The sequence below is a fragment of the Heteronotia binoei genome, chromosome 6 (genome assembly GCF_032191835.1).
Source record: "Heteronotia binoei isolate CCM8104 ecotype False Entrance Well chromosome 6, APGP_CSIRO_Hbin_v1, whole genome shotgun sequence".
NCBI lineage: Eukaryota > Metazoa > Chordata > Lepidosauria > Squamata > Gekkonidae > Heteronotia > Heteronotia binoei.
This window is the reverse complement of record NC_083228.1, coordinates 61,871,379-61,887,622: the sequence shown is the minus strand read 5'-3', so window position 1 is coordinate 61,887,622 and position 16,244 is coordinate 61,871,379. Positions and strand designations below refer to the sequence as shown.

Below are 16,244 nucleotides of genomic sequence, written 5' to 3'. Positions count from 1 at the left end.
TCATGTGTTTGGCCAGAATAGCAGAATAAGGGAATAAATCCAGTCCACCTACTCTTCTTCCTAAACTGCTTATTGCTGCTTTTGTAGAGGCTGCATGTGCTCTTGAAAACTGGATTGGGAAGAGGAGTCACATATGCAGCGTCCATTTGCAGATATGGTTGTTCATCCAGATAGGGAGAGGCATACAGAAGCCTGATCCTTGATGGATCAGAGCATTTTAATGAATTCAATGGATAAGAGCTTGAGTACAGGCAGGAAGGTCTTACAGTCACTTCATTTTCCCCTGAATCCTTTTCCCCACGATATGTTGCCTTTTTCTTCTCCTGGCAGCCTATCTTTTCCCTGTTTCCTTTTTTCCTTCCCAACCAGCTTTCAGCGTTATTATTTTAATTCATTTTATAATAATAATAATAATAATAATAATAATAATAATAATAATAATAATAATAATAATAATAATAATAATAATAATAATAATAATAATAAAAATAAATTTTATTTGTATCCCGCCCTCCCCGCCTCGGCAGGCTCAGGGCGGCTAACAGCATTTCTCAATAACATACAATATAATAAAACCTTTAAATTTGACAATATAAAACGATATAAAACATTATTTAACAACATTAAAAACCAGTCTATACAATTAAATAGTTTAGTCTGACAGTGCTGATGATGTTTGACGCTAGTTCTGCCAGTTTATATACAGCGGTCTAGATCTTTAAGCCGCATTGGCGGATCCTTATTAACAGCCTTCTTCAGCAGTCTGGGTAAGCAAGTTTAAAAAGGGTGGTCTTGCAGGCCCTGCGGAACTGGTCAAGGTTCCGCAGGGCCCGCACCTCCTCAGGGAGTTGGTTCCATAGGGCAGGGGCCGCGGTTGAAAAGGCCCGTGCTCTGACATTTTGATGTTTAATCTCTTTCGGCCAGGGATAGCCATTAGATTTTTCCCAGCTGACCTCAGTACTCTCTGGGGTTCGTATGGGGAAAGACGGTCCCTCAAGTAGGCGGGTCCTCGGCCATATAAGGCTTTAAAGGTAATGACCAACACTTTGTACTGGACTCGGTATATAATCGGCAGCCAGTGCAGTCCACGTAGCCCCGGCCGTATATGTTCCCCTTTCGGGAGTCCCAACAACAGCCTGGCCGCCGCGTTCTGCACTAGCTGCAGCTTCCGGGTCCGGCACAAAGGTAGCCCCAAGTAGAGGGCATTACAGTAGTCCAATCTTGAGGTGACCGTTGCATGGATCACTGTTGCGAGGTCCCGGCGCTCAAGGAAAGGGGCCAACTGCCTTGCCCACTTCAGGTGGAAGAATGCTGACTTGGCAGTGGCTGCTATCTGGGCCTCCATGGATAATGAAGGCTCCAGTAGAACACCCAGGCTCTTTACCTGGTGCGCAGCTTTCAATGGCGCACCGTCGAAGGCCGGGAGAGCTATTCCCCCTCCCAGTGCGCCGCGACCCACACAAAGGACCTCTGTCTTCGCTGGGTTCAACTTCAGCCCACTCAGTCTAAGCCACGTTGCAACAGCCTGTAAAGCCCGGTCGAGGTTCCCTGGGGCGGAGTCGGGGCGGCCGTCCATTAACAGATAGAGCTGGGTGTCATCTGCATATTGATGGCAACCCAGCCCAAACCGCCGGGCAATCTGGGCAAGGGGGCGCATATAGATGTTGAACAACATCGGGGAGAGAACTGCTCCCTGAGGCACCCCACAGTCCAGTGTGTGCCTCCGGGACCGTTCACCCCCGATGGCCACCCTCTGTCCCCGACCCAGGAGAAAGGAGGAAAGCCATTGTAAGGCCGACCCCCCTAACCCCAATGTCGGCGAGGCGGCGCATCAGTAGCTGATGGTCGACTGTGTCAAATGCCGCCGACAGGTCTAACAGCATCAGCACCGCAACGCCGCCTCGATCCAGTTGCCGCTGGAGGTCATCCATCAAGGCAACCAACACCGTCTCCGTCCCATGGCCCGGCCGGAAGCCAGACTGGCAAGGGTCTAGGACGGAAGCGTCATCCAGAAATCTCTGTAGCTGCAGCGCCACAGCCCTCTCAATAATTTTACCTAAAAACGGTATATTAGACACCGGACGATAGTTCGCCAATTCAGCCGGGTCTGCTGTAGCTTTTTTCAAGAGAGGGCGGACCAAGGCCTCTTTCAGAGGTGTTGGAAAATGCCCCTCTAAGAGGGCTCTATTTATGATGTCCCTCTTTAAACACAGCATTCTCCTCTTCTTCATTTATCCTCACAAGAACCCTGTGCGGTGCCCTGACCTGGATAGCCCGGGCAAGCCTGATCTCATCAGATCTCAGAAGCTAAGCAGGGTCAACTCTGGCAAGTATTTGGATAGGAAACCTCCTTGGAATAGTAGAAGTTGGGAGGTGGAGACCACCTTTATTCAGCCACCTTCCTGAATATCCTCCAGGATCCCAATAGGGGTCAGTCACCAAAGGTTGCCATGACTTCCAGGTGTGCACACACCTACACAGACCTATTTTAAAAACCAAAACAAAAACCTGTGAGGTAGATTAGATTGAGAAATAGTGTCCAAGGTCAATTAGCAAGATTCCATGGCAGGGTGGGGATTTGAACCTGGGTCTCCTATATAGGGTTGCCAAGTCCAATTAAAGAAAAATCTGGGGACTTTGGGGATGGAGCCAGGAGACTTTGGGGGTGGAGCCAGGAGACTGGGGGTGGAGCCAAGAACAAGGATGTGACAAGCATAATTGAACTCCAAGGGAGTTCTTGCCATCACATTTAAAGAGACAGCACACCTTTTAAAATGCCTTTCTTCCATAGGAAATAATTAAGGATAGGGGCACCATATTTTGGGGCTCATAGAATTGGACCCTCTGGTCCAATCGTTTTGAAACTTGGGGGGTATTTTGGGGAGAGGCACTAGATGCTATACTAAAAATTTGGTGCCTCTACCTCAAAAAATAGCCCCCCCAGAGCCCCCAATACCCACAGATCAATTTCCTATTATTCCCTATGGGAATCGTTCTCCATAGGGAATAATAGAGTGCCTAGTAGACATTTCCCTCCCTCCCCACGCTTTCTAAAGGGGGGGGGAGGGCCTCCAAACTAGGGAATCCCCTGCCCCCTCCCTCTCACACACACACACTTACCAGATCTTCCTCCGGACAACTCTACTTCCTGTGAAAACGATAGCAAAAGAAAGGGAGGGGCCGTTCTCAGAAGCCCTTTCTGCTTCCTGCTTCCTGCCCAGCCTTAAAGGGGCAGACATTTTGCAAACGGCTCAGGAGCTCTACAACATGAAGCCTAAAGGTATGTTCTCCCCCCCTCCACCCCCCACCCCCGCTTCCAGAGTTTTGAAGAGCGGGAGATGAGGCTGCGAACCCAGAAGTCTCCCGCCAGAGCGGGAGGTTTGGGAAGCCTACTCCTATATCACTAGTTTCACTGAATGAGTTGTACAAACCAGGTATAGCAATATGTCCCTTCAGGACAGGAGGAAGGGGAGCAGGGATAGGCTATGAGCTAAAATATGTCTACAAAGCGCCATCTCACTTTCTTATTACTAAAATAAACCTAGTTTTTGAGGCTAGCAATATTGTTGTGGTTGCCTATCAATCCCCCCCCCCCCCACAAGAACTACCAAGATCGCCTTTCTTACTTCTACTACTATTCTTTTACTACTTCTATTACTTGTGTTACTTCTACTACTTCTATTTTGGGAAAAAGTTAGATTTCAGATTTTTTACAAACCTGGGGCTTTCTGAGTTTGGTGGAAAGATCTTGTCTGTTCATGGTTCCAGTTTCTGGATTTAAGCATCCATAGATGGGCCATGATGAGAATTAGACATATTAATATTATTGTTCCCCATTTTTAAAATGTTGCGACAGCAAATGATACCATATGTTTGTTTGTTTAAAGGCTTTCTATTCCATCTTTCTACTAAAATAGCATTCACAGTGGCTTTTTAGCAAAAGTATTTTTTAAATTCACAAGCTTAGTGCTTTTAAACAATATGGAATGTGTTGAATATTTTGGCATTGTATCCTAGTCCAAACAATGTTAGTCTCAAGTTATATCTCATTGACTTCCATATGATTTATTTACAGATAAGATTGTATAGGACTGCAACATTCATGTAGCTGTCACAGATCTCTCTGTTGTGATTTGGTTTCACTTTTGCATATAATAGCTGTTTCTAGTAAATTCAGACCTCATTTTGGGCACGAGCTCACAGCAGTTGAGCTCCGGAACCTCTACATTTTATTGTGCTATTTTTTAACACCTCCCCCTCCAATAATTGCTTCTGGGCTCCATTGTTAAAACCCCCTGTGAGAATTTTGTTGAACTTTGAAGTTTGACAAACTTTCTAATAATTTTCCCCACAAATAATGGGAAAATAACCAAAACGTATAAAGCAGACAAATGGAAATCTTCATCATGCCACATAAGATAAAGTAATTTTAAACGTATGATGGGAGTAAAGTTTTATTATGACAGTTATAATTCAAGAAGCATGGTAAAGTAGATGCTGAGCTGATATAATTTAGTACACTTTCTGGTGGTGTATGACTTTCAGGGGTGTATGACATGCAAATGAGCTCTGGTACCTCTTTTTCTATGAACTAACCCTTGAGTAGATTCATCTGTTAATGTGGCCCTAAATCATTGGTCAGGAAATGTTTGAGATGACACTGGTCATACCATTTTCTTTCATGTTGTAAAAGTAGGCTTGAATCCAGAGTACTGTCGACAGAGCTCAGTGAGAGGACAAAATTTTCTGCCTCTCCTTTTTGCTGCCGCAGAGTCGGCTGGTTCATTAGGCAACATTCGGCAGCTGCCTCGGGCGCCAGCTCTTCGAGGGCGCATTGTTTCTGCTTCCTGAGGGGCTGGAGAAATCTTCTGGCCCCTCACCAAGCAGAAACAAAGTGAGGCTTAACTTTCAGTTGCCTGGGACTGAAAGTGCCACCTCGTTTCTGCTTGCTGAGGGATTGGAGAAAACTTCCAGCCCCCTAGCAAGCAGAAACAATGTGTCGGGCACCCAGGACTGAAAGTGCCACCTCATTTCTGCTTGCTGAGGGATTGGAGAAATCTTCCAGCCCCCTAGCAAGCAGAAACAATGTGCCAGGCGCCCGGGACTGAAAATGCCGCCTCGTTTCTGCTTGTTGAGCAATTGGAGAAATTTTCCAGCCCTCTAGCAAGTAGAAACAATGTGCTGGGTGCCCGGGACTGAAAGTGCTGCCTCGTTTCTGCTTGCTGAGGGATTGGAGAAAACTTCCAGCCCCCTATCAAGCAGAAACAAGGCGCTAGGCACTCAAAAGCGTGGTGTTTTAAAGGTGTTTGAAAGCGGCCAAGCAGCGCCTTTCCATGAAAGTGTTGCTCGACTTCTTTCAACCCGAAAGTGGCCTGTCGCCTTTTAAAAACTTTTAAAAGAGTGTAGTGCAGGGGGAAAGCGGCGGCATGGTGGCACTCTTATGTGCCGCCCGCTGATCTCTAGTCCCCCTTACGATGCACGTGAAAAAAACCGAAGGGCAGGTGGACATGGGCTAGCAGCTGCAGGAGGAGCGCGGCATGCACGGCGCGCACCCAGCGCAAGGCCAGGGCCAAGACAGCCTTTTCCTTGGGCACGCGCAGTGCATCGTCGCACAGGTAGGAGATGAGGAGGGCCAGCGGCGGCCACTCCAGCTGCGTGCCCAGTCTGTCGGAGCTGGCAACAGCGTGCTGCAGGACGCGGTGGTGGGTGGCGGCAGCGAGCAGGGTGCGCACATGAAAGTCTCAGCGAAGTCTTGCATCTCACGTGCCGTGGCCTGCTCCAAACGCACTGCCAGTTAGTCCATGCGTGCATGAAAAAGAAACAAAAGGAAGCTGGAGGGGGGGCGCGGCACGGGGGTCTGCCTCCAGCGGCAGATTCCTTAGCACCAGCCCTATGCTGCAGCCTTCTGTGCAACTCAAAATACTGCCCAAAGAGACTGGGAACTTTCAAGAATAGCACTGGGTTCATGTGATTGTCTGCAGTGGAAGGAGAAAGTGCCCTTCTGCCAGTGGAAAGCAGAGTTTGGATTCAAACATTAGAAGCTAATGCATATTACCCACCATAACACTCTGACCGATTTCCCACTCATCTTAAGCCGCTCTCATGTTCGTCTTCTCAGCAGGGCTACCTTCCAATTTCACACCATCTGCCCTGGGGCTGCAGCAAGTGTTGGCATTTTTGCACAGCAAACAGGAACTGGGTTTTAGTGGTTTCTGTTTGCTGCGTAAAAATGCTGACACTTACTGCAGCCCCAGGGCAGATAGTGTGAAATTGGAAGGAAGCCATGCTGAGAAGACGAACGTGAGAGTGGCGTAAGATGATTGTGAAATTGGTCTCTGATTTGTATTATAATAGCTGCCTTGTGCATACTATGCTGTATACACACAACAATAGATATTGTGCTTTGATGCTTTGCAATTGTTAACAACTGAATTCTCCTGAAATCAACAAAACAAACCTGCTGCAAATGATTGCTATAGCACAATGGTTGCCAAACTTGCTTAATATAAGAGCCACATATAATAAACATCAGATACTTGAGAGTCACAAGACATGAATGTCAGATGTTGGAAGGAAGGAAGGAAGGAAGGAAGGAAGGAAGGAAGGAAGGAAGGAAGGAAGGAAGGAAGGAAGGAAGGAAGGAAGGAAGGAAGGAAGGAAGGAAGGAAGGAAGGAAGGAAGGAAGCCAAATAGATGGGGGAGGGGGTAGGAAGAGAAAGGTGGCTTGGCTTGGAGTACTGATTTAAAAAGACAAATGCCTCCTCCAAGCTGGCCAATGGGGTGGTGGGGGCTTTGAGAACCACACAATATGTGTGATGGAGCCACATGTGGCTCCTGAGCCACAGTTTGGCCACTTCTGCTATACTACAACAATAGCACAATATTCATCTATGTGCGGATGCAGCCTTAATTTCCTTTAGCATGCAGAATATCTTCATACCCATTAATTTTGTTGCTTCTTTAAGCAACATTAGTAATAGTTGGCTATGAAATTGATTTGCCCTTTTCTCTTTTTTGCAGATTGCATTTTCACAGCATAACACCATCATGGATCTGGTACAGTTCTTTGTCACTTTTTTCAGGTAAGGGTTTTCATTAATTCTGTAATACACTATACACACTAAGATACATACTGTCAATTGTGGACATACTACAGCTTGGAAACAATTTTTAGAAGTACAAAATCAAACTTGAGGAAAAGTCCAAAACAACTAAATAGATGAAGTGAGTGTAAGAAACCAACTGATGTGAAACTAATAAAGACTCAATAGTTCCTAAAAACAAGTGTGTGTGTGTGTGTGTGTGTGTGTGAATCAAGAATAATAACCAGAGGTTCACTAATTCTATTTCAGCATGTTATACAAATTGATAAATAGAAAATTAGAAACACATCATCAGTAATATCTTAAAAACAATATTTCAACATTTTACAGAGATCATGAATGTAGATTTTAAAAAAAAAACCCACATATCCATCTTTTGCAGAGATTTTGAGCAAGGTATACTTTTTGGTATCATTTACTTTCAGTAGAAATGTAATGGTTCAAGAGCCCGTTGATTAAAAGTAAAGGTTGAACCTCCCGCTTACTTTTGTCTGTAATATCTAGTTACTGCCTAAACACCTGCATTTGGATATCACATAAATTGGACTTAGATTCCAGGTTTCCCAGACCAGGAAGCTTTCAATGTGCAGGTATGACAACTATTTGTGTTTGTGTACTTCATAAATGTAGATGATTGGGGAAGGCAATGGCAAACCACCCTGTAAAAAGTCTGCCATGAAAACGTTGTGAAAGCAACGTCACCCCAGAGTCGGGGTTTACTTCATAAACAGAGAGAAGCTTATCAAGATGTATTAAGGTTGCACTGATGCTAAAACACAAACAAATACTTGAGCTTGGCAAGAGGGTTGTAGAAGATTCTTTCTGTTATGAGGAAATCCCTGCTTTCTCCCTTTGTTTCTTTGAAACTCTGCCTGAAAATGTGATGGCCATACCCTGGAGGAAAGGCTGACTATATCCTTGCTCCTAGGTTGTAAGACATTAATATGCTCGGAATGCATCCAACCAGGGCTTTTTTTGTAGCAGGAACTCCTTTGCATATTAGGCCACACACCCCTGGTGTAGGCAATCCTCCAAGAGTTATTACAAGATCTACTTTAAGCTCTTGGAGGACAGGCTACATCAGGAGGATGTGGCCTAATATACAAAGGAGTTTCTGCTACAAACACCCTCTCCCCTGCATCCAACATAGTGGACCCTCTACAGTGCATGGATCTCTGACATCAGTAAAGTCCTCATGTTGAAATGTGTATAAGAAAATATGCTTGAATGAAAACATGAAATGATTTTTTTTTAAATATCTTAAGTCTCCCAAATATACGAAATATTACACTATCCCAAATCAGGGCTGGACAGCCAGCTAGGTGAATTAGGTGATCACCTAGGCTCCAACAATTCAGGAGTACAGAATTGGATACAGCACCCCCCGTGCCTCTCAGAGTTTCTAAGAGGTGTGGGCAGTGGGTTTTTCCCCTTGCTTTTGCACTGAGGGGTGCAAAAGCAGGGGAAAGATCTCCCCGCCCCACACACTTCTTGGAGTCTCTGAGAATTGCAGGCTGTCAGAGTAACCCCTTCTCTGGGATAGGACTGCAGCTGTGGCCTGATTTTTCCATATCTTATGGCCCTATAGGATAGAATGGAGAGATTGGGCTGCCATTGCAATGTAACACTAGATAAGGGGTTTTAAACTTTTTGGACGCCTGTAGCCTGCAGCAACGCTGCTAGGCTGCATGGACAGTCTTTTGCCTCCCTGGAGGGAAAAGACGGCAGCGGTCCGTTTGGGCGCGTATTTCAAGGGGCAGGGCCAGGCCATCGTAACGGCCAGACCTCCGCTCCTTGCTCAGTCCCGGACAAGATCGGCCTTCCTGCCCGCCCTGTTTGCTATGTGAGCGTTGCTGGTTGCCTCATTTTCGGGGGCCGGGTAGGAATTTTTTACTCCCCAGCTGATTCGCAGCTGCTGGGGTGTGTTTTTTGCCTACCCTACATAGTGGAGCAGTGGATTGTGGATTTGGCTATTGGGAGGTGCTGTTAAATAGGTGGTCACTTTAGTTGGCAGGTTTTTAGGGGCTTAGGGTACTATGCGGCTAGGGGAGGACCATGAAGCATCCCCCTTTTGGGGAATTAGGGGTCTGGCATGATCAACCTTGGGGTTTGGTGACCCAGGGTGGGGAGAATGCAGACCATCCTGGAGGCTCAACTAGAGGGGGCCTTCCATTGAGACGTGCGTCTGGTGGTTGGACGCTCTGGGGCGTGCCTCCCTGCTGGGCCAGCCTGGCAGGAGCTGTGTCACACAGCTCCGGCTGGGGGCCTGGGTCTCTCACCCGTGAATGACAGGGGAGTGGTCTGTTGAGACCCCTAGCCCTGACCAGGCCACAGTTTGGGTGCCCTTGCCATTTGCTATGATGATTAATAAAGTGGCCCATTATTTATACCAATGCTTGGTGTCCGACTCTTCATTTCGACTTGGGGGGCAAAAACCCTTTCTCTGGGGTTGCACCAACAGTTGCCCAATCTCTCTATTCTATCCTATGGGCCCGTGTGTGTATATATGAGTGCACAGGGGAGGGGGAGCACAAGTAGTTAGCCTTGCCTAGGTTGCCAAACAGTCTAGGTCTGGCCCTGTCCAAAATACACTGCTTGCTTACTCTGCTCTTAAGCTTCATACATTTTATTAGAAAGCCAAACAATATTGTGTTAACCTGTTTTGGTAGAAAGTATAGTTGGTTGTTACAAGGATGGTGACAGTTATTCATATTAGCCACTAACTTTGGGTTTAAAAGCAAAAATCAGAGAAGACATCATTAACAGATGTTGCAAAAGTAATGTTCATTACATGGTAGACATCCCCTTTCCCCACCACTTATTCTCTGGCATAAATTCTCTTTTCCAGCTGACTTCAAGAATGGTTAATGCTAATCAGTGTTTACTGTAGCACCTTTAAGATCAATGAAGTTTAATTCTGGGTAACATTTTTAGGTGACAAACCTCAAGATCTGTAATAATTAGCATTTTTAAAATAAACTTGAAACATTTGTGAGTGATAAATGACTTTATTATTTATTTAGTATTTTTAAGTATAAGTGTAATGGGTGCCCCACAAGAAAAAAATTTGCCCCCCAATTTAAAAAATCCTGGCTATGACCCTAGTCACTGCCAGTTCAGTCAGACTCTATCTGAATTCTATCAGACTCTTGTTTCAGTTTGCATCAGTTTCCCCTTAACCTCATTTGCTACATCATTGACCATTCATTCACTCTGGAGAGATCCTGTTGGAGCTTTTCGAGTCTACTTTTGTTTTCGCCATTCTGAATAAAACCATTTAATGATTGGTGCTAACTTTAGCATTAATTATGGTTAAGCCTGGTAGGGGATAGCTGCAGGAGGGAAACTAAGTGCTCAGTTCTGTAGCCCGGTGAGACTTCTTAATGTTCTTTGTTTTTTTAAAAAATACACTCAATAGGAGATAAGTTTTGCAATTAACTTTAAAAATTATTTTAATTAAAAAATCTTACAGTTAAGGTTGGAGAGTCAGCATACAAGTTAACCTAGTTAGGCTTTGAAATCCTACTTCATATGAATTAAAACAGGATGTTGTTAAAGGAATATTTTTGCTCATGCCCTGATGCCAAATCTAGGTGAATCAGCTTTAAATAAGAGTGAGCATCTTCTTGCACCTTGTGCTTCTCTTGTTTGCTACAATTGTCTGTGGAGCCTCAAGTTTGTGGAATATATTGTGTAGATCAACAGTTTATTCCCAGCAATGTACAATGTATAATCTGATATCTTATGGGTTCTTATATTGTGCTCCAAGCATGATGACATGTTGGCAACAGATTCTATCATGAGAATCTTATTATATGATTTATTTTGGACATGGAGAAAGAGTACAAGAAATAATGTCATGAGCTTGTAGTTGCCTTGGCTATTAAGGATAGGGTCTTTTTCATAAGTGATGGTTTTGCATCCTGTCCCTCCAATTTCCTATATCAATAAATGAATGCAGAGGTTACAGTGGCTCATAATACTTTTAAAAGAGACCTTTTCTAACTCAGATTAACATTCATAAATTGCACATTTCTAGCTGAATGATTTTAGTGCAGGGGTGGCCAACGATAGCTCTCCAGATTTTTTTGCCTACATGCTGGCTGCGGCTGATGGGAGCTATAGGCAAAAAACATCTGAATAGCTACCATTGGCCACCCCTGTTTTAGTGCATTAGTTGTGCAACAGATACTTTATTTCACATAGAAAGTCCTTTCAGTGAATGCTTAGTTCCATATTGTCTTCCTTCTACCTCATCCTTCCAATTAATACAACAGTAGAGTAAATAGGTTAATTGTAATTCTTGTTAGATTGTTTCTGACCACAGTTTTTACTGTCTCCACTTCTATATTGTGGGCAAATTCTTTATAGATAATAGTATCCCTTTTTTTGTGGGTTTCTGGGATGAAGGAGCTGGTAGTTCTGTTAATACACTGTATTGGCATTGTGAACACTCTCCCTGTCACAAAACAATTATCATTTCATAGGTTGGAGTGCCCAAACAGGTTATCTCCTTTAGGCACAATAGGTTGGAATCAACTTTTCTGCAGAAGAATGAGTTTGCAGAGGAGATCTTTGCTATCTTTCCCTTCCTTGTGCAACCCTCTAAAAAACTTTTTCTGAGGGTCAAGGGACCACTGGGAACAACATGGTAATAGGGAAGGCAGCAAAAGAGGGAATCAGCAGATTGTACACACATGCATATATTCTATTTGTGGAGTTTGCTGAACTCATACAAGAATGCAAAACAGATAAAAGGCCCTGCCAATTCCATGTTCTTGCAATGCATCTCTTGCTGTTGCCCTACACATGAGATGTCACATAGGTTGCAAAAATGTCTGCCAGTCCTCAAGAATGGGCTTTTGAGGCCTTAAGTAATCTGCCATGGGAAGGGAAAAGCAGCAAAGAACTTCTGCACCCTCTTGCAATTCATTGAAGGATTATCTAATGCTGCATCTGCTGTGCTGGGAGTTCTTTAGAGGTGCAGATGCTCTGCAGTTGTGCATTAATTGTTCCCTGTGACCCCTTTAAGGACGTTATTGCAACAGGTATATTATATTGTCCCATACTTTGTTACTTTTTGTCCTGTTCTCTTATGGGTATGTTCAGTAAAATTACACCCCAAGCAGCTGTGGAATATACAAGCTGCTCTTCTCACAGATGCTCTTCATCCTAGTTGGTTTTCTTTTATCATAGTGTTGTTCTCTTTTCTCAGTATTAAAGCATGCATTAGACCAACTTGTCTGACTAGATTAGCAAGTTGCCTGTGACAAATAGGTTTGAACATACACATTCCTCATTTACAAGACAAAGTAGAATGCTTCTTTTCTATGCTGCAAAATGTAAACTTGTAGCAAATGTTAACCGTGTGACAAAATGTTGGGGTGATGGCAGTGAAGGCTTTTTTTTTTTTAAAGGACACAGAGAGCCAGGCTTTGCTTTAGGCAATAATGTCAGTGTATGTTATGGCAAATGACAAGCTGCTTTCTCAAGCAGCATGCCAGCTTGCCTTCCTTTCAGACACAGTGGGAATGGGACTGTAAAATGAGTGGCATCAAAGAAATGAGCAACCTGTTTACAGCAGCCAAGAAATATTTCAGGTTCTTATTCTGCATTGTAATAAACCAAAGCAGTAAGAAGAAAGGCAATGCACAATTTTGTGTGTCCTGTTTTGGATTCTATAGATATGAATATATTACATTTTATTGATTAGTGCTGAACAGAAACATTTGGAATCAAACAAAATGCCATTCCTAATTTCATTACTAGAATGTTAATGAAGTATTTCAGTAAAATGTTTCTGTAGCAAGGAAAACCCGATAGTATTGTATTTTAGATTAGTGATCTTGGTTCCTTCTTTTGGAAGGAATTTTGTTGAAGTCTGGGATTTTTCAGAGTTAAGTTAAAGTGGGTTCCTGATCCTTCCCTCAGGATCCTAGGCTGAGCCAAAATCTTTTTCTATGACAAGGGTGGGACAGCGAGAGTTCTTCAGAAAAGAAGAAAATACATTACTAGGGGGGCTTAGTCAGTAAAGGGAAAGAAAAATGGAGGGAAAATCTTACCTCTGAGGGAGGGAAGTACATAGGGCCGTCATAGCTCTCCAGTCAAAAATTATTATAATGAGTGTGTTTATCTAATCATAACAAGATTTCTCAGAAGCAAGTAGCATTGAATAAAGTGGGCCTTATTGTTAAGTCGGTATGCAAGGGACTGCAGCAGATATTCATACGGCATCATAATAAGAATATAAAATTAGCCTTGCTGATTAGATTCCCCTCTGCCATCTTGCACCTTGTTTCATATTGTTCAGCCAGTTGCCCCGGGGGACCATCAAACAGCACATACTAGTCAAGACCTTTCCCTGGTGTTGCCTCATAACTATCATGATTCAGAGGCTTACTGCCACTGAATTTGAAAGTTCCCTTTACTTACTATGAATCGTAGCCACTGATAAACCAATCCTCCATTAATCTATTTAACCCTCATTTTAAAACAATCCATGCTCATGGCCATCACAGTGCTCACTGGCAATCCCAAACTCAGAAGCAAACCTCCTTGATCTTGCAGGACATCAGCCCAATGATAATACCACAGTAGTAGATAGGGGGCCCCTATCATCATCAAGCCGCATTCCAAAGTGACAGCTGCCCTGCCCATACATGCGCGCGCACACACAAAAACTAACGCGGTATGTTTCCTCATGGGGGAGTGAGGCAACAGTTCCCCAAGGGGGCTGCTAGGGATCCGCCCCCGCAAGGAATGCCGGCTGTTTCCTCAGGGGGAAAGGAGGGTCAGCCACTGGTGTAGCAGGCTTCATATTGTTTTGGGGAAAAGCGTGTTTTGCAACACAGACATTATTTAGAGAATTCTGGAGATGCAATGGTTCTAAGCGGCCATAGTTTGGAGAGGAGACATACCCAACGGATAAAATGATGGCTTTAAAACTGAGCACGGCTAACCTTATACGTGTAACACATCCCTTTAACATCAGGTTGCATGCTGATACAACTCATGCTCTTTAACTTGTTCATTAATGATCCGGAGTCGGGAGTAAGCAGCAAAGTGTCCAAGTTTGCAGATGACACAAAATTGTTCAGGGTGGTGAGAACCAGAGAGGATTGCGAGGCACTCCAAAGGGGTCCGTTGAGGCTGGGTGAGTGGGGCGACAACGTGGCAGATGAGGTTCAATGTGGCCAAGTGCAAAATAATGCACATCGGGGCCAAGAATCTCTGCTACAAATACAAGTTGATGGGGGTGTGAACCAGTAGAGACTGACCAAGAGAGAGAGAGATCTTGGGGTCGTGGTAGATAACTCACTGAAAAAAAATGTCAAGACAGTATGCGATTGCAATAAAAAAGACCAACGCCATGCTGGGAATTATTAGGAAGGGGATTGAAAACAAAGCAGCCGGTATCATAATGCCCCCCTGTATAAATCGATGGTGCGGACTCATTTGGAATATTGTGTACAGTTCTGGTCACCGCACCTCAAAAAGGGTATTATAGCATTGGAAAAAAAGTGTAGAAAAGGGCAACTAGAATGATTAAAGGTTTGGACACTTTCTCTATGAAGAAAGGTTAAAACTCTTGGGGCTCTTTAGTTCGAAGAAACGTCGACTGCGGGGTGACACGATAGAAGTTTACAAGATTATGCATGGGATGGAGAAAGCAGAGAAAGAGGTACTTTTCTCCCTTTCTCACAATACAGGAACTCATGGGCATTCAATGAAATTGCTGATCAGTCAGGTTAAAACAAATAAAAGGAAATACTTCTTCACCCAAAGGGTAATTAACATGGAATTCACCGCCGCTGGAGGTGGTGGCAGCTACAAGCATAGACAGCTTTAGGAGGGGATTGGATAAAATTATGGAGCAGAGGTCCAACAATGGCTATTAGCCACAGTTTATATATATGTGTGTGTGTGTGTGTGTGTACGTACACACACCTATATTGGGCACTGTGTGACACAGAGTGTTGGCCTGATCCAACACGGCTTCTCTTACGTTCTTATCATGATCTGCAACTTGTGTTTTACAACTTGGTGCACGCTTAAAGTCACTGTTAATTACTTGATCCCTTTTTAAGATTGGCAATGTGTGGTGATTAACATGTGGAATTCACCGCTGCAGGAGGTGGTGGAGGCTACAAGCATAGCCAGCTGCAAGAGGGGATTGGATAAAAATACGGAGCAGAGGTCCATCAGCGGCTTTTAGCCACAGCATTTTATTGGAATAGTCTGGGGCAGTGATGCTTTGTATTCTTGGTGCTTGGGGGGGGGGGGCAAAGTGGAAGGGCTTCTAGCACCACTTGTGAACCTTCTGATGGAACATGGGTTTTGTTTTGGGGTTTTTTTGCCACTGTTTGATACAGAGTGTTGGCCTGATCCAACACAGCTTCTCTCATGTTCTTATTATGATCTGAAACTTGTGTTTCACAACTTGGTGCACGCTTGAAGTCACTGTTACTTACTTGATCCCTTTTTAAGATTGGCAATGTGTGGTGATTAACATGTGGAATTCACTGCCGCAGATATATATATATATATATATATATATATATATATATATATATATATATATATATATATATATATATATATGTGTGTGTGTGTGTGTGTGTGTGTGTGTGTGTGTGTGTGTTATATTGGGCACTGTGTGACACAGAGTGTTGGATTGGATGGGCCATAGGCCTGATCCAACATTTATTTATTTATTTATTTATATTGGAATTTATACCCCGCCCTTCACACCGAAGTGTCTCAGGGCGGCTTACAACATAATAATTTAATACTACAATTTAAAACACTTACAAGTAGAATTAAAACCATAGATTAATAAAAACAAGATAGATAAAACCGGCGGTCTACAGATGCATTTCGTTCCATCCAAAAGATTTCCTTGTCAGTCAGTATTATAGGCCTGCCGGAAGAGGGCTGTCTTACAGGCCCTGCGGAACTGCCCTAGGTCCCGCAGGGCCCGCACCTCCTCCGGCAGCTGGTTCCACCAATAAGGTGCCGTTATTGAGAAGGCCCGATCCCTGGTGGATTTTAGACGGGCCTCCTTTGGCCCGGGGACTACCAACAGGTTTTGTGAACCCGAGCGTAGTACTCTCTGGGGAACATGTGGGGAAAGACGGTCCC

The 16,244-nt window shown here is 44.1% G+C and overlaps 1 protein-coding gene across 1 annotated transcript in view; it reads left to right on the top strand.

Annotated features, from left to right (window-relative positions):
* ATRNL1 (attractin like 1) overlaps nt 1–16,244 on the top strand; it is a 1,015,273-nt gene that overhangs the window by 516,489 nt on the left and 482,540 nt on the right. The window contains exon 25 of the mRNA XM_060241568.1: nt 7,021–7,082. Coding sequence (XP_060097551.1) covers nt 7,021–7,082 — 62 coding nt within the window. The remainder of the gene's footprint in view (nt 1–7,020; nt 7,083–16,244) is intronic.